Raw genomic sequence first — 18,520 nt, forward strand, 5'->3', positions numbered from 1 at the left:
TGCATATGAAGGAGAGCAGAGCATTATTCCCGTCCTGGAATCACAAGGCAAGCCAACAGGTCTCTGTGAGGTTCACTGAAAGGCCATGGCAGAGCAGAAGGAGGGGGGGAATCAGTGTTGTGAGCCTTAAAGTGCTCAGTGAGCTCCTCACGTGGCACGGCTTGTCCCTCTTGTTCCCCGTTTGAGGGATAGGCCTCGGGTTGCCAGGATGCCTGCTTGGCTCTCTGCTGCATCTCAACCCTGCTTCCCCCCCCTCCCCCCTCCCTCCCTCCTCTTGATCGTTTCTTCATATACTGCATGCTCCCTCCGCACCCATTTGTACGCTTTCCCTTCCTAAGACAGACTCACGGTTCTATTCCTCCTCTTCCTCTTTTATCTCTTGCTCCCCCTCACGCCTTCTCTTCCCTCTCTTTCCCCCCCCCCCTCCCAATGCCCGCTCCGTTATTACAGGTGTGGCGTAGGCAGGTTTGGTGGAAACAGCCGGCGTAAGCTCGATTTGGAAAGCATCCGACCGAAGGAGAACGGCACTAAAGTCAACCGCCTGCACCTTTAAGGTGGGATGAAACATCGCCCGCGTTCTGCTGTAGTGGCTGCGGAGCACAGGCAGTGTGGCGCGTCACATGCACCCCCCCACCAGCTGCAGTGCAACAGGACAAGTTAGCTGGAGACGCTTTCCCCGAAAACCCATCCCTCATCTCACTCCAGTCGAGCGTGAGCTGTCAGATGATGTCATTCAGCCATGACACCCCTTCCCTAGGGATAAACCCAACCCAACCCCCCCCGCCCCCATCCTCAGAGCACAGTGGCTATCTAAAACTCTGCTTTGTAGCATTGGGTTTTTTCCCCCCCACTTAAATGTCCAATCTTCCCCATGTGTGATGCACGGATTCCTGCCACGCAGCCTCGTCTCGCCCTGTCTGCTAACCACCCATCCGTCCCCATGTCCTCCTCTGTGCCTGGTGTCCCCATGGTCACAGATGAACGGGGAGGGTGTTTAAAGGAGGCATGTAATTACAGTGCAAGGGGTGGCTGGGTGGCAGCAGGAGGCATGCATGGCCCAGCCCGCGTGGAAGCAATCTCTGTGGGGCTCGAACCTCCAGACGGAGACAAAACAATGACAGCGTCTGCACTGGGAATTAATTACCCAGGATTGTGACGGCGTTCGCCACGCAACCGTGAATCTGCAAGCGTGCCGGTATTTTTGGGAATTACTCCCCTAGAGAAATAAGAGTTTCACACAACGTCCCGGTTGAGTCTGCAACGTTCCATGTGGCTGTTTCACATGAGGTGGTCCTAATGTAAAGTGCAGATCCAGATTCATGAGCTGCAATCGCAAACTGATGCCTTACCTGGACAGAAAAATATTGAACGTAATCCATAGCATCGTAATTCTGTACTTGGACCGCAAAATATTGAATTGCAGGCATTCAATCATAAATCTTCACCTGGATAGCTACAGTATGGAATGCAAGGCTCCTAATTTCAGAGCTGCATAGCAAAATATGAAATACGAAAGGCATTAAATAAGGGTCCTAAACATGCATAAAAAAATATGAAATACAATGGATGTCATAATAATGCTAGACTCAACACATTACTTGCCAAGGATGGTAATTCCTATTTTTTTCTTTTCTTTTTTTTTTTCTGCCTTTCACACTTGCTTGCAGAGACTTGTGACAAAATAAGCAAACAACACAGTTCACCTACATACTTCATTTTTACGAATTCTGTCTAGCACGAGGTATTAAAAAAGCACTGCAAGCAGTATGCAAATGTGTGACGCCCCTTTAATAGAATTGCTGTCAATAATCAGCGAGTAAAATGTAGAAGAAGAGCTTGTGGCGCGATATCCTTTGCAAGACTCAGGGGGTGAGCTACGGGTCGATGCTGGCCTGTCAACTTATGAGGAAGTTGTGTATGTTTATACAAGTATGTTTATGTGTTTATATGTTTATGTTCATGAGTTTATATGTGTGTGTGTGTATATACGTGTGTGTGTCAGTGTGTATGTACGTATGCGTGTGTGCAAGTGCTTGCGTGTGCGCATGTGTGTGTACTGTATGTGTGTGCGTATGTGTATGTGTGTGACCTTCAGCAGGAAGGACAGAGTCATCACCCCGTCTGTTGTCATGTTTTTTTTTCCCTGCGACCAAGGGGGATAAAGTGCTGTGCTCGCCACTTCTGCCACTAGATACAGGCTCATGGTATAGAGAGTCACTGCCTACTGGGACTTGAGCAGAGGATCGCATTGCAGGGTCACTGCAATACAGTACAATGCGACCTCCTCTGTCTTGGCACACACACACAGACACAGACACACACACACACACACACACACACACACACACACACACACACACACACACACACACACACACACACACACCAAACTTACGAATGTGCAAATAGGACATTCTTGATACACACAGCCTTGGGAGTTAAGAGGAAAGTTTTCCAAAGTGTACAGGAAACTATTCCCCGACAGCTTTTCATGCAACAAAAAGCGTTGCATCAGAAATACTTGAATATACATGAATAACAACCATTGCTACGTTATGTGATATGCACTTCTTTATTCACTTAGGTTGAATGTTAACTTGGAAAAGGAATTGCCAATGAGCTTGAAGGTACATAGTTGTTAGGGTATTTGGTTTCTGTGTTCACCAACGTTAAGTGTGCAGGTTGATTTAATGAAGTTGTAGCAGTATAGCGAAGGCGCGTGTGTGTGTGTGTGGGCGAACATCACATCCAAAACCACAAACGCTATTGAAAACCTCTGTATTGTTTGATAATAAAAACAAGGTCAAGCGATTGCAGGGTAGCTTGGGGGGCCCTCCACCATCTTAAGGAGCAAGCTTATTGACTACGGACGCTGAGTGAAAAGGGCCCGTGAAGGTCTCACCAGGTCTTCGATGACCTCCTTGACGGCAGCCACCACCAGGATGAAGAGCAGGGGCACCAGAGTGGTCCAGCGACCCGTAGGAGAAACATCTGGAATTTGCTGGAGAAAGAGAAGAAAAGAAAGAAGCACTAAATAGACAAAAAAAAAAAATGAAAAGAGTTTAACGTTGACATTTATTTATTTTGGTCTGCAACTATTAAATCTTATCTTGGATCACGTTGTGACGATGATTGATTTTGAAGTGTTATGTTTATTTTAAGGAGTGTCACTCAAGCACATGAGTGACATATTTGGTTATAATACTGGAACTGTCAAGGAAATCTACGATGACTTTCTTCAAGAAAACGGCAAAGGAAAAAAGGTGCGTGCGTGCATGTTAGCTGACAGGAGGTCAAACACACAGACACGCACACACACACACACACACACACACAGACACACACACACACACCCTGTGATATCAGAGGACTCTCCTTGAGTGCAGCAGGGGGTAGTTTGTCAAGGAGAGGTCAGAGAGAAGGCCAGGGTCTAGTCACCATTACCCTGGCAGAGCAATGGAGGGGATGAGGGAGTGCCCATCTGTCACTCCATCACAGCGTGTGTGTGTGTGTGTGTGTGTGTGTGTGTGTGTGTGTGTGTGTGTGTGTGTGTGTGTGTGTGTGTGTGTGTGTGTGTGTGTGTGTGTGTGTGTGTGTACGCGTGTGTACATGTGGGTTTGTTTATGTACGTGTGTACACAAGGCAGGGCGGTGCAATGTAAGCACACAGGATGTCAGCCACACATAATGTGAAGATGGAGGGTATGATCTTTAAGAGTGATGTCAAGTGAGAACACCCGTGAGAACAGCATAATGCCCCGGACAGCTCCACTCTTTCTACCGTCAGCAGAGGTCTGTAATGCATCCATGCTCAACCTCTACCCATAGTGAACATATACTAGCAAGCTAATCAAAACCCCAAGCCAAAATTGTAAATCCCAAAACGCCTTTTAAATACCCACTAATCGACGTGCACATGCACCATAATGATCCGATAGCTAAAATTCGCAAAGCCAGCCACTGCCAGATGCGGTCTCACAGGACAGCAAACTATAAAAGAGGAGCTAAAATGAATAATAAATAAATAAAGTCGCCTCTCCTAATTAGCATACATGTTTTATTCATTGTTGCCGTGGTGACACAACAGGTAACGAACACTGCGCTCTTTGAAGGCAGGCGGGCTGCAAGGTCGCTGGGTGGGTGGGGGGGGGGGGCCTGGCCCACTCCACGGCCCTAACCCGGCATCACGTGGAAGGGCTGCTAGCAACGTGGCCAGAGACACACACGGGGGCCTTTTGAAGTCTTCCCCCTCTCTCTCTCTCTCTATCTGCTCTGCTGTTGAGCAACCTGGCTGGCACATGAGTTCGGGCTCGTTTTGAGTGTGCGCCCCTGCGATCGATGGAGGAGTGGGCGCGGGGGACTTAAGTGCTCTTAACTGGGATCACAGGTGGTGGTGGTGGAGGAGAAAACCCAGAAGAACTCCCAAAAGTTCCATGATTAGGTTTATTCTGGTGTCGACCAAAAACCCCCTTTGTGTTTTCCCCTGCAATGCGGTCATAAGTGTGGATGTGTATATACACAAGTTGTTGAGTGTGTATTCGTCAACGACAAATTTGTTATTTATTTGCTTGGATCAGATCATCTTCAAGAAGCAGCTAGTGTGTGTGTGTGTGTGTATCAGCTTGTGGCCAGGAAGGTTGGGCTGGTCCCTGCACCACATGTACTCATACCGGTATGTTTATGCACTTCATGGTTTGTACAGTACAGCCCTGTCACACACCAGGCTGTACAGCAAATGAAATATTGTCCACTTACTGCAACCAATGCATTTCCTCACCACATTATGTATGGTATAATATATCCTGAGCCGGTAGTCAAATCAAGTTTCTGATGTAGAGGGCTCCCATACCCCTGCATTATTCATAAAGATAATACAATGGCACAGGGTGTGTGTGTGTGTGTGTGTGTGTGTGTGTGTGTGTGTGTGTGTGTGTGTGTGTGTGTGTGTGTGTGTGTGTGTGTGTGTGTGTGTGTGTGTGTGTGTGCGCGCGCGTTTGCCATAGCGTTTGCATGATTAGAATACAATAGAGCCTTGACATGTGGAGATCCCGTCAAGGACGAGGCAGAAGGCGATTAAAAATAAACAACGTCGTTCGCAATGTTAACGCCAAGGCTATACTCTAATCCCGTACCCGGGTATCGTCTATGACAGAAATCCCGGGGCGCTAAATCGACCTTGTTCGCGAGGCCGCACGTCACTTCATCGCTCTTACCTGCAGGAGAGCGATGAAGAGGAAGAAGGAGTTGGCCGCCCTCCTGAACTGGGAGTAGAGGAAGCGGGGGAGGAAGGTGAGGAGGTTGTATTTGGCCGTGCTGCAGGCCCCGGCATCAGGTTGGGGACGGCGGCGTTGGAGGAAGAGAGAGAAGACGAAAGGGAAACAGAAGACATGTTAACTGAAGGAACACTTCCTGAGGTTGACCACAAGTCACCCCCGGTAACAACAGAGTAGGAGGTGAATTCGGAATACTGGCCTTGTTAAACCACACATTGGTTCCCAATTCATAGAATGGATGGTAAAAAGCTAATGTAATTCAATATACACACACATTCAATTAATTTATAAAACATACCATTTAAAACATTTGAACCAGGCCGAAGGCTGTGTGTGTTTGTGTGTATGTTTATCAAGTCTGTGTGTGTAGGTGTTGGTGATGGATGTGTGCTGGCAGGGGCCGGTAGACTGAATGACGATAAAGAATAATCAGAGGAAATCTGGGAGCTAGGGGATAGCCAGGCAGCAGCAGAGGGACCCGGGCAGACGGGAGGCCCAGACATGAGGGCCGGTGCCAGGAATGGGGGGTGGGGGTGAGGGCTGAGGCTGGAGCCCTGATTGGAGCTTGGATCAGGCTTACAGCAGCATGATTTACAGCTGTGTTAAAGGGCTGGTCAGAACAGGCACTTTAGGGGGAGATATATATACACACACCTTGAATCAAGCCAAGCCTCAGACAGCGCTTTGCTTACGCATAAGTGTGTATGATCAAACAGTCAAGCACACACGCTTGAAGCCAAGCAAAGTCGTTTTATCTCTTTCAGATTATCCTTCTTGACTGATGTGGTAGCCTAACATGATTATTCCTGATGGGCAGGACCACATGGACAGCATGCCTGGATATGGTGGTCCAGGCCCACATGAAAACAGAAATAAATGAATGGATGTGTGATGGGATTGAGGCTACCTGTGGAGGGATAGCTCTAGCTATCCCTTTCTAATCTCATCTCAGTGTCTGTCACAAATCACCATTTGACCTTTGAGATTAATGCATCTGTCCGTCCGGCGTCATTTGCGTGTTTTTGTACCGTGGTCTAAGGGGGAATCATTTGTCGTTGGCCTAATCCCTAAATACTCCTCCAGGGGTAGGAAGAGCTGCTTGGGCCTAATCGTTAAAGATGAATCAGCCCTGCTGCTGCCCGTTTCCTGCCTGCAGGCCAGCATGAGACACAGAGTGCTGCCACCTCCCGCTCCGGTGCTATCTCAGAGCCAACCACTAAATAAAGAGTTACCTTAATCCGATAAACTGCTACGTGAGTGCTGGCTGTGTTACATAATGCCATCAGGTTCATTCCATTGGATTCGTGGGTGTGTCCATGTCAAACATTGTCAAAGGGAAGCAGAAAGAGTATAGCTGTGAAAATAAAAATAAAAACTCGCAGTGCAGTTCTTTATTGTGAAAGGACTTGGACAGGTCTGGATATTGATTTTTATATGAAATATATTTTCAGTCTGTATTTTTCCCATCTAAATGCAAGCCCCTCGTCATCATTATAGTTATGGACAACTCAACAGAGACCCAAGTCAAGATGAGGGACTGGTTGGACAGGTCTATATTCGTTTACACCTTGATAAACTACCCATGCATCTGTCAGTGGTACCATTACTTACTGCTATAACCTGGACCTCTGTTTGTGGGCACATTGTGTTGTGTTTATGGCTGTGTGTGTCAGCATAAAACCGGCCTTCTAAAGATCTTGTCTTGCGCTACAATTTGTAGTTGTCACAGGAAAGCTTTACATCCAAAATGTATGATAAAATGATTGATTTGACAAACAGTAAAACTGAATACATTACTCGCCCTCCCTTAGTCACACACTATATTGATGTATCACTAATTATCGTGTGGACACTTCTGAAAACATAATAAAGACAGGCAAGGCAAAGTAGGAATGAAATGAAGATCAAATTCTAAACAAAATACAGAGCTTTGGAAAGATTTGAGGACAGCCACCAACACCCCAACCACCTCAACCATCTAATTCATTTGTATAAAGACCTCATTCCAGAGTCTTAATGACTTCTTCTCGATCTAGTCTTGCAGCTCCCATCTAAACCACGTGAATAATTCCTCAACAAAGGGTCAACACGTGGCGTCAACCCACCCAACCATCGCCACGTTCTCTCTCCTCCCCAAAGCTCCTCTTCTGTTGTACATTCTCCCTTTGCCGTCTGTGTGTTCCGGGGTTTGTGTTCCTCCTTTTTCAGAGCGGCTCATGCATCAGGAATGCGTACAACCACATCCCTCGACAGAGGACGGGCCGTCGGGACCTGACCTTCCAGCGCTAAGGCAGCTGCAGGCTCTCCTCACGCACCACAGCCAGATACACACGGCTCGGTCACAAAAGATGCAGACAACCCCGACCCACTGCTGTCCAATCCACTCCTCTAGCTCCGTGCGGACCTGACCCGCGTGTGACAGCGAGGTCTCGGCCGAGGGACGCCATTGGACGACGCAAAGGAGCAGGTGTGTGTGTGGGAGAGCAATTGAGTGGCAGCCTCACCGCTGATAACTACATTTGGCCCGTTTTTATTATTCTCTGAGGACTTGTGGAGAGAGAAGGAGGGAGCGAGAGGGCGGGCCGGGGTTAAAAGTGAAGGGTCACACCGTGGGGGCAACACTGACACCAGTGAAAGAATGCGTCTTGGTTACCAAATTCAGGTTTAACAATAGCAGCACCCAAAGACCACCCGATAGACATGAGGCGTCACCACCGCAGAACAAAAGATATAGTATGTTGATATAGTAGTATACATATATATTGGGTGTATATAATTAAACAATAATCCTGAAAGGGGAAGCCGCCGGTGTGCGTTATGGCCAGAGGCTGTTGCTGGATGATTTATGACTAAGGTTGTCCTTGGGCCATTGCTATGCACTCTATTTCTGTCACCTTCCAGGATGGAAACCCCTACTCACCAGCTCCATGTGACAATTCTATCAGGCTGTAAAAGACAATGTGTGAATATCTCTTCAAACTGGACACCGGCTCGGTCCCAACGTCCCAATATCAATCACACGCAGATCAGAGAAATTGGTCCGGTGATCAGAAATAGGTATTTGGCTAATAAAAGGTAAGTGGAAAATGGTGAAATTAGCTGTGATAAAATAAATAAAGTGCCGCCTTTCCAACTGCCAGTCAAACATGCTAGCAGCTAGCGATGTGGGCCATGTGATATGGGACACGGTATGTATAAGTTCCGTTTTTCATTCAAACCTTCTGCTGACACAGAGATAAGTCTTGGAACTGCCACTGTCTCTTTATCTGGAGAGGCCAAAGAACAGTCTAAAGAGATGTGGTTTGTGGCTTGCATAGAAATGAACGTAGCACAGGAATTTTGTGTTATCACCATCCAAAGGAAGTTTTCGCAGGTATAATTTACAGTTTGTGGCTTACAGACTATGGTGTATTCGACCCAAGTCGAACAATAAGAGTATAGATGTTCCATAGCCATATATATCCCTGAATACTGTTTCATGCTCCACACTGGTTCCTTGATCAATACAGTACAACTGCATGAGCATCATATTTCAGACGGCTTCTCACCTGACTCTGTTGCTGCAGAACTTTGTATACTGTTGCTGGTTGAGGAATATCAGCCGGCTCTCTCCATGGTCAGCCATCGACGACTTCTCTGTGGAGTCCTCCGTGTTCTTGTAACCTGTATTACAAACAAGAAGCCAAAGTGTTTTATTGTCAAAGGCGGACTCATGGTCCTTTCTTTACAAAGTGATCACATGACAAGGCAAGGGTCAGGGAATCAGCAGGATAGAGGAGTGTGGCAGGCTTTGGTAAGCTGGCCATCTCGAGGTAGATGAGAGAACATGCAGTACCCTATGAATGCACCATGGACACTTCAGAGCTCTCTGATAGTCATCATCGCATGTCATTTGACCTCTGCCGGCCATGTGATGAACAGATGTTCGGCCTAAGCCTTTGCCACAGTGCAAGGTTACAGGTGAAGAAAGTTCATGGAACTAATACGCACCACTGGCAGTTGGCACATAACAACATCAACAAATCGTGTTGCAATATTTCAGGACCCTAAGATTGATCTTTCAGGACTCTAAGATGTGAAGGAGATCTTATTTCAATAAACTTCTCCCATCTGCTTATTGAGCGAAGATCTCTAAACACCAATGTGCTGTCTTTTCGCAGGGAGCTTCCTTGCATTGTCTCTTCAGCTTGGTGACAACGACTGCTGCAAGTCATGAGAAAAACTGTTTAGTTCTACTTCCTGTTGGCTGGAGAGGATAGTGCCGTCAGATTGGGAGGTGAACAGTGAATCTGGATCCATGAGGGTCTCTGAATATAGATTTAATGCGTTTGTTTCACCCTTTGCAGATGGCTGGACTTCCCTGGCCACATTTCTTGGCTCAGAAACCATAATTGGCGTCTAGACGGATTCTTATTCTTAGTATTGGAGCACCGGCGGGAAGTCAAATTAACCAAAGCACTTCAGTGATGGATGTTGCAACTGCCACTCCAATAATATTAAAAGCTAACATCACTGGCCAAACTGTATGGACATTAACTTGATACAAATGATAAAGCATTAGGCTTGGCATGTTAACATTATACACAGAATGCGCTGTAGTAACACAGTAACTTGCTGTATACAAAAAACCGAAGTCTAAATAATACCTAAAATACCTACAATTAAATAAAACCAGCAGGTCCATGCACACTCTGTGCAACGCTTGTACAACGCTCATCTGCAATGAATTGACACTAGCATACACAAAATAACCGGTCTTACCTTTGATAATTATAGATTACTACCAGTGGTAATTGAAAGAGACATAGGCTTTGGTAAGACCATTCAGTCCCAGCCCTTCCCTACGTTGTTCTCCAATGTACCTGATCACAGCCAAGATGGTCTGGCTCATGTTGTGACCGAGCTCAGAGCAGTAAGGTACCCCACCACCACGCTTTAGAAAAGCTTTTGCTGGCCGCAATCCCAGTGTCGGATTAAAAAGTTTCCATAGGTCATATTTACATGGTAATAGATAGAAGCAAACACATATCACTCATCAACAGTTCACTTCTTCACTAACCCTAAATCCCACTAGGATGACTCAAATGTCATACGAGATGAGAATGAGATAAGGAACATAAGGAACAAGAGTAGATAGAAGCCCGCTCGCGCCAGATGCCCAGACGACCCTAAAGACTGTGTGCACAGGCTACGGTTGCACCACGCATAGTTCCCTTTCTGATTGCCTTCCAAAGTAGACTCTGCACTGGTGCCGGTGGAGGGTGGTGAGGGAAAGAGGGGTGAGGGCGAGGAGGGGTGAGGGAAAGAGGGGTGAGGGAAAGAGGGATTGAGGGTGAGTGTTTAAACCGTGTTTAAATTTAGAGTGGAAGGAAGTTCCATTTAAAGGGGTGGAACTGGAGGGGGGGGGGGGGGGGGGGGGGGGGGGAGGCAGTGCCTCTTTGAAAAGTCAACAACAACAACAAACTACAGTATGAGGCCACCGTAACCAGAGGCCTTGGCGGGTCTGCGACCCACACCCCCCTCCCTTTCCTCAAGTCCCCCTGCCACCCCTCCAGTCTAATCCCTTTATTTCCGTCAACCCTCTGATCCGACACAATCTCACTCACGTTCCATCAACTCCATATCTTTAATTACATATCTGGTCATTTAAGTGATAACTTGGCCTCTCACAAAGGATTAGTGGAAGGGGAAGGGAAGGACTGTGCCAACATCCCTCTTTCCCTCTCCCTCTCTCTCTCTCTCTCTCTCTCTCTCTCTAGCTCTCCACCTAGCCCGCTCTACCGCACATGTGTTCTCCGGGGCTAAAAATACACAGTCGTCGTCCCCTCCCCCCCCCCCCAAAACCCAACCCATCACGTCACCAGGGGCATCTGGGGTTGGCCATTCTCCTACTATTATGCAACGGCCCACCCAGACGACAGAGCAGCGTAGGTGGGTTATTGGATTAGTGTCGAGAGGGTTTGATGGTTCCAGAGGCTGGTCCCCGCTGCTGGGAGGGAAAACGCCACTACAAAGAAACACGAAACCCATTCATTGGATTGAGGCAGAACTGATGTTGTGTCTCCCTTTGGGGCTGGCCGATGTCAGCGTGCTGTGTTCTGTCAAGAGCTGGTGTGATCAGCAGCAGCGCGATGGAAAAGCATGCATTGTGACAATATATTGTATGATGTCATTTTGATAACTTCTGCCTTGCATTAGAAACACACAGCTTCCATAGTAGGAGATTACTTTAAGATTTCACTCTTCTTCTTTTTTTTATTGCAAAGCAGAACTACCGCTGCACTTCTGTGGATAAAGGAACACCATAAACATCACAACTTGCTATAGTGAAGTTAATTAAATGACTTACCCGTTATTATTAGGTACAGCTTTTGGGTATCTTTGACCGTGTTTTAACACTTAAATAACGTTCTAATACGTTTGTTATTAACCCCATCTAAAACAATTAACACAACCGCTTGCTGCAACCTTTTATTTCTACTGGGGATTTCGGATCATTCAGTTATTCAAATAATTTGAGTCCTTGCAGTTGAGTCCTTGCAGTACAACCAGTTTAGGTCTATAAGAAGGAGCCTAAAGAGAACATGAAAAAGCCTGAGGAAATTTGCTAAACGAATGGCCTGTGGGGCATTAGCGCAAAAGAAACCTGGATCGTTTTTTTTAACTATGTGCTCCCTTATTAATGCTGAGGAGGTGGCTGGAATACAATGAAACGTTTGTTTCAAATTGCAATTTTTTTATTTGAAAAGAATCCTATAAAAAAGGATTTGAATCTAACTGGAGATAACACACATAAGGAATGTCATTGTTTCCTACTCTCACTGTTTCTCACGTTGCATGTCGCGGTTATTTCTACACAGACCCCTCCTCGGCACTACCATTAGCTATATGGATAAAAGGACGGAGCGGTCAGTATTTCAAAGCCTTGGTGGTCCAAGATGTCCCTGACGAGCCGAGGCGGTGCTGACAGTTGAGATTGAATAAGAACAAGGTCCCAGACTCAACTTGACCCGGTCACCTGGAGTTCTATTCCAGGCAACACGTCTAAGAGCGTCTGCGACTTTGCACTCTATTGTTTAGCGGGTGCACACCGTCACTGGAGAGATAAAAAAACAAGTGGGAATAATAAATGAATGGTTTAAAGATGCTTTGGACAAAAGTGTCAGCTAAACGTCCTAAATAAATCACTGTGAGCAGTGGTTTGTGTTTTTAACATTCTTCACAGTCTGGAGATCCAATCTACAGTAGATGCAGATGCATTTAAGAGTACTATATAGAATTCATTCAAGCAGAAGCAGCATTTTCTGCTTCTGCAGAAAATGCATATCTAGTTGGCTCCGTCATAGTTTCCACTGTTTCACCATTTGTTCTTTGCATCCAATATTACAGGTTCCTTAGATTCAGCCAAGGCTCTTAGCTGGGATTTCTAGATAGTACAGCTGAATGCACGAACAGGTGTTCAGGGCAAGGAGACGGCCGTGGCTAGAGGTGAAGAAAAAGGATCCAAGTATGTAAAAGCCAAGTTGGATCCCACTCTCTAATTGACTTTCGGCTGGCAGCATGCAGGGCTGCATGCTAATTAACTAATTCATCCTGCTTCATCTTTTTTGACCAGCACCAACTCAAAGTGTTGGTCTTGATGATTTGAAGGGTAAAATGGTCTACATTTTGCCCGTCTTTATGAACAATTAAAAATAATGACTAGTCGGATGGTCAGAGTTCAAGTTTTCTATATTCTTTTTTTAAGGAATTATAAAAACACACATTTAGCTCCACATCAGCCTTTCAGCTGTATATGCCTAACAGGTCACAACCATGCATCACAACAGACCATTTCCTGTCATGTCAACAATAGGGGAACCAGACTCAGTGACAAAAGATCTAATTGAATCACATCTCCACTGAGTAATGTTGAAGAATGCTCTTTCAAAAGAACACGTCCATTACCACCAGATGAGAGATGGAGTCCAGCTTGCGCTAAAAAAAGTCCTCACCAACCTATTCAGGGGGGCTGGGGGCTGACATTTGCATGAGGCCCATTGATAAATCACAGCATGAATAATCTAATACAATAAAAGAGAAACCGTGTGCCAGGGTGGATGAAACAGTTCAGGTGCTTGCGTGTGGAAACTGGAGCACAGCATGTGTGTAAGGTAGCCGACAGCTTTAGAAGTGCCTGATGGGACCCCACTAGATTCAGGATGGGTTCCTCCCAGCGGGGGCCTGCATACTGGAGATGGCCAGGTGGTGCATTGCGCCAGTGACGCCTGGCACTGGGACAATTCAATTTACCCCCTTTGAACACCTACTCTGGGGCAGCCTTTTGCATGAGGTAACGAGGAGTTTATCCAAAGTCAATATGTAGTCAAATCAGTTTTTTATGCAAGGACTACAAGAGGAATAGAATAGCCTTACTACTTGAATGGATGACCATAGGTCATAGGTTTCTCAACAAAAGGGAATTGCTTGAAAGATTTTTTGATAACAAATGTTATAAAAGATTAAAATGATTAACATTGGTTTAAATTGAATGCTTAAAAATCTGTCGCTTTAAATTATTGGCAAAATTGACCACGGAAAAAATGGGTGTAATTTATAAAAAACGGATTGTTTTATTATTGTTGATAGAAACACCCTTAATTGAAATGTTAGTTTTATACAAAAAGTGACATCATCATTAAAGAACTAGGCTAAACTTCGGCTATGGGAGACATTAAGAGCTGGGACAGCACCGACATCAAACAGCCAGGCTTTCAGGGGGAGGCGGTAGGATAATTTAGCAGAAGGCAACAAGGGGGGGGGGGTTTCAAAATAGCCTGTCCCAACCTCCCCCTGTAGAGGCATTTGTCTCTTCCGTCGTGTCAGTTTAATTTCCTCAGTCGCTGCCACCCATGAACACAGCGTGGACAGCGGACCCAGCCAATGGCTCAGATTCCTGCTCGCTAACTGCTCTTAGTATTCCCTGGTGGACTTCCCTGGCTCCGTCCGCGTTCGTTTCAATTACCGCGGGCAGAGTCGCAGCTCAACCACACAGCCTACAGTGGGGGGGGGGGGGGGGGGGGCGTGAGAACAGCCGTGATGAACATTAACCCGTCTCTGACCACCATGCATTACTACCAGGCTCTAACGCATTTTACCAACGACATCACCCTAATTCAGTTAGCCCGTAACTGGCGGATCAGAGCTTAACGGAGACATATTTAAAAAAAGGTGAAGCTTTAAGGAGAATTAGGAAGGAAATGAAGAGAGGGGAGGCTGAGAGAGCTGGGGTTCTTTTTAAAATGAGTGGCCGGAGAAGTGGTGGGGGGGGGGAAGTAGGAGGACAGCATGGCACCGGAGGGGAAGCCCCAAGAGGAGGGATCAATGCCACCAAGTGTCGTAATGAGTTTGGACACGGGCCAGATGTCAGGATTATCCCATGTGTCAGCCAGCAGACAGACGGGCGGAACAATGCTCACAAGGGTCACACATATCGGATGGGGTGCCCACTAGGGAAAAACTGGACACAGCATGCCTTGGCATTGGGCAAGGCCCTCGTCCTCTCTCTCTCTCTCTCTCGCTCGCTCTATCCCCTAGTACATCTTTTTGGGCTCTGCTTCTCGGTTTTAAGGCATAGTTTTTACCTACACAATCAAAGCGCAGGGAAATCCTTTTCGTGGCACATGAGTTGGAACGATATTCAAAGCTCAAAAATAACATCATGTGTAAATCCAACCAGGCGACCTTTTAATAGAACTAGTCAGATGCCAGGGAAGATTCCCCTCAGCCTGATATAGCATCAGCTTAGCTGCTATGTGTTTTGGCCATTGCTTTGCAAAAGTTTAGCAAAGTTGTTAATGGTTGATTAAAGTTAAGGTTAACCTCCCAAGTGAACCATTGTCGTTGCTACAGCTAGAAAGTGTGTTGGAATGTATTTTTATAATAAGGATAAGAAGTAGGAAATAATCTATAGGTAAATTCATGGGCTCCCCATGTTATCAAATGTATTCTCAACTCGTTATGTTGTTTTGCACTTGAACATTAGGCAAAAATCACAATGTTCCAAAAGTTTACTTAAAAATAGCAATACAATGACGCACGTTGCAATTCAACAGTGACTTGTCTAGTTTGTACTTCTTCCAATTTGGTGGAAACATTATACAGTAACTTTCCAGCTCATCGATAATATCCATAAGAAGCTTACCGAAATGCATCAAAATCCAATTCACATCGGATATGCACAGTGATAAACACTGCAGAGTGCTTTTAAAATACCACACTCTCTCTCCCTGGGTATACGGCCTAACTGGGTGGTGATGGGGCCAGATCAAGCACTACCACATCAATGCAAGATAATGGCTGTAAGACTGTCAACACAAGCAATATTAAATGCAACCGATGGCAGAGTGACAGGAGCAATAAAACCCGAGTCATGTAGAATCACTGCAGCTCGCCCCTTGTCTGTTTGCTTAGCTCGGCCATCCAATCTCACACCTCGCGTTCTCACAACCTAAACACCTAGTCGCAGTAAAAAGGGGATGGAGGTGTTATGGCCAACAATAACTAGGGTAATGGCCCTAATGATGGCCTACGAAACCCCCCTGAGGTTCAGTACCATAGTCCGGCCATTTCTAATACCACTCTGCAATTGTGGCCCATCCACGGTTGTGTTAGAATGAGGCCATCAATAATGATGTGTGGTATATTGGATTTCACTTTTTTTTCCCCTTCAACATCGCCCGTGCGTCGTAGTGATTTACACTAGATGGCTTCATTGTAAAAAAGCACAGGCCTACAAGGGGTCTTTTCAGGAAAAGACCCATCACTCTGAATATATACATAAATGTAGCAGCTTCAAGATGATCGAAAATAATTGGGAGATTTCACATCGGCCCGAATAAGATGCCCAGGGCGATGTGTTTGGGAATGGCGGCCAGTGTTGAGCAAGCTCTAATGAAGGCAAAAGATTCATTGGCTGGTCAATAAGGCCGTGAAAAACGGGGCCACGAGATTGGATCGTGCCAGACTCCCACACTCATTCATTCAGTGGTGCCACGGTGGATGAGGCTCTCCCATCGATTCAGCCAAACCCAAACCCCCGTCAGGAGCACCCGGATCACACGCAGTAGCAGAGAGACGTGCCGCTTAGTAATTTACGGAGGAGACCGACACAACAGGGGATGCAGTGACGTGATTGGTTAGAGGGGATCAGTGGTACCCTTGCAAGGGTTTTTTGTTTGTATTGTTTTATTGTGTTTAGTGTTAGTAATTTATCGATTTTAACACCTCTAAACATTCAACCAACTGCACCATGGCAGTACTTTTCCAATTTTTAAGACGCAATTAAAATCGTGTTGACATTTTCAAAGTCATAAAAATGATTAAGTCAACAGCAAAATATTCCGAAGGCAATTAACATTCTGTTCATTAGTTGCAATTAACAAACTGTCAACACTGGAAGGGGCTCTACATCATATGTTTCAATATCATAATTGCAATACAACTGGTTTCCTCTCCTCTGAAACAGCTGGCCAACCTCCCTTTAGCACAATGCAATTGAATGAAAGGCTCATATGCGTTTCTCCTACATTTGTCCCGTGCTAATTACCGGCATTATCTGGAAATGGGTTGTATTACAGACGTTGAATACACTCTGGATGCCATTGTGTGTCCACTTTAGGTTGAACGTCCAGCCGTCCCTGCTGAGCATCTCTTAGGTCTGACAGCCCCAGATCTTCACCACCAACACACGGCCCCTATATGAGCTTATCACCAGCGTTGACGGATCTCAACATGACTCATTTAGACCAGATAAATAGTTCAGTACGCACCGCTGCCACCGCCGTCATCTATTCACAAGAAAAGACAAAGCGCAGAGAACGGAACTGATCTGCTTTAGTTTATGAATTAGTGAAAATCTGTAGAGATGGGATATGGATCTAGGCTAAATCCACCCACCAGTGTCCATAAGTCGCTTATCGGATCACTGTGCTTGTAAGCAGCGCTCGCGACAACAGGGCAACCGCGGAATTCACCACGACCACCACTACTACCACCACCACCGCCCCCGCCTCCCGGTGTCCCCTCCCCCATCCCTCAGCCTTTAGGCCAGGGAAGCGTACCGACGGTTACTCCAGGAACAGGGCTAGCCCCGGCAGCTGGGGGGGGGGGGGGGGGGGGGGGGGGGGGGCTGTGACATCACAGGGCTGGTGTGGCTTAGCATGGGATCAGCAGGGACAGAAAACCTTTCCACTGCGAATGACAGGAGCCTCATCCTTGAGCAATGGCAGGGGAGGGTTGGAAATAATTCTACATTTCTAAATGCCACCGTCAGTCATTGTTTCGTTGCTTGTCGCTCCGAGCCTTCGACATAGTCAAACCGAAAAAGATCCTCTCGAGTTTCACTTTTGATTATGACAGCCCTGTAACTGAAGTAACCGAACCGAACGGCCACCACAACAGCGCACACTTGTGAACACATGACACCAAATGTTAATTGTTTGACCCCACCCCCCACTTCTGGGATCCCATGGCAACAAGCCTCGTTGGGTTTGACACGTCCACGTTGGCATTCCGCCGCGTCTCAAAGTGATAATGAATGGCTGCACCCGGTTTCCCAAAGAAACATTCATTTTGCACCATGGAAGTGGAATACTTCCATGGGCCCCTTCCCACGCGATCCTCCCTTTACCACTGGGCCTTTGGTGAAACAATGATCCATGGACATTTAAGGGTTAAGGGTTATGGTCTATTTTATGTCATCTATTAATATGAGGGTTTTAGCTGTCAAACCGCTTGTTTAGTGGGTCTGAGAAGCTTTTATGACTGTAATTTGAATAAAGGGTAGTGTTAATAGACATTGCCCATCCTCTCATGTAAACATACTGAATATGCAAGTTAATCCCGATTTAGCTTTAGAAAATTTGAATGAAAAAAATAGCATCAAATGTTTCAGGTACACAGAAAAATAGGTGCTGCTGCTGAATACCATAATTTCAGCCCTTCAAATGATCCAGAAAGAAGGAATCAGGGAACATTGTCAAAAGTTCCCTGACTTAAAAATAGGTTTCACACCTGAGACAATTTAATATAGACTTTGACAATGGTCAGGCCTGCTGGATAAGTGATGCTCGTTGACCTATTTGATAAAACAGCTTGGCGAGGTGCCATATCAAACCCAGTGCCCCAATATATTGTTGACCTTATGTACCGTTGACCTTCCAATTATCATACATGGCCTGTTGCCTAATCACCAGGCTCTCAATGATG

At 46.2% G+C, this 18,520-nt stretch overlaps 1 protein-coding gene across 3 annotated transcripts in view; it reads right to left on the reverse strand.

Annotated features, from left to right (window-relative positions):
* atp8a1 (ATPase phospholipid transporting 8A1) overlaps positions 1-18,520 on the reverse strand; it is a 104,007-nt gene that overhangs the window by 80,862 nt on the left and 4,625 nt on the right. For all 3 annotated transcript variants that reach the window (XM_079744612.1, XM_079744610.1, XM_079744611.1), the window contains exons 2-4: positions 8,821-8,935; positions 5,213-5,312; positions 2,903-3,001 (exon numbers count right to left, since the gene is read on the reverse strand). In XM_079744612.1, coding sequence (XP_079600738.1) covers positions 2,903-3,001; positions 5,213-5,312; positions 8,821-8,935 — 314 coding nt within the window. The remainder of the gene's footprint in view (positions 1-2,902; positions 3,002-5,212; positions 5,313-8,820; positions 8,936-18,520) is intronic.

The sequence above is a fragment of the Pollachius pollachius genome, assembly GCF_949987615.1.
Source record: "Pollachius pollachius genome assembly, chromosome: 10".
In the NCBI taxonomy this organism is placed as follows: Eukaryota; Metazoa; Chordata; class Actinopteri; order Gadiformes; family Gadidae; genus Pollachius; species Pollachius pollachius.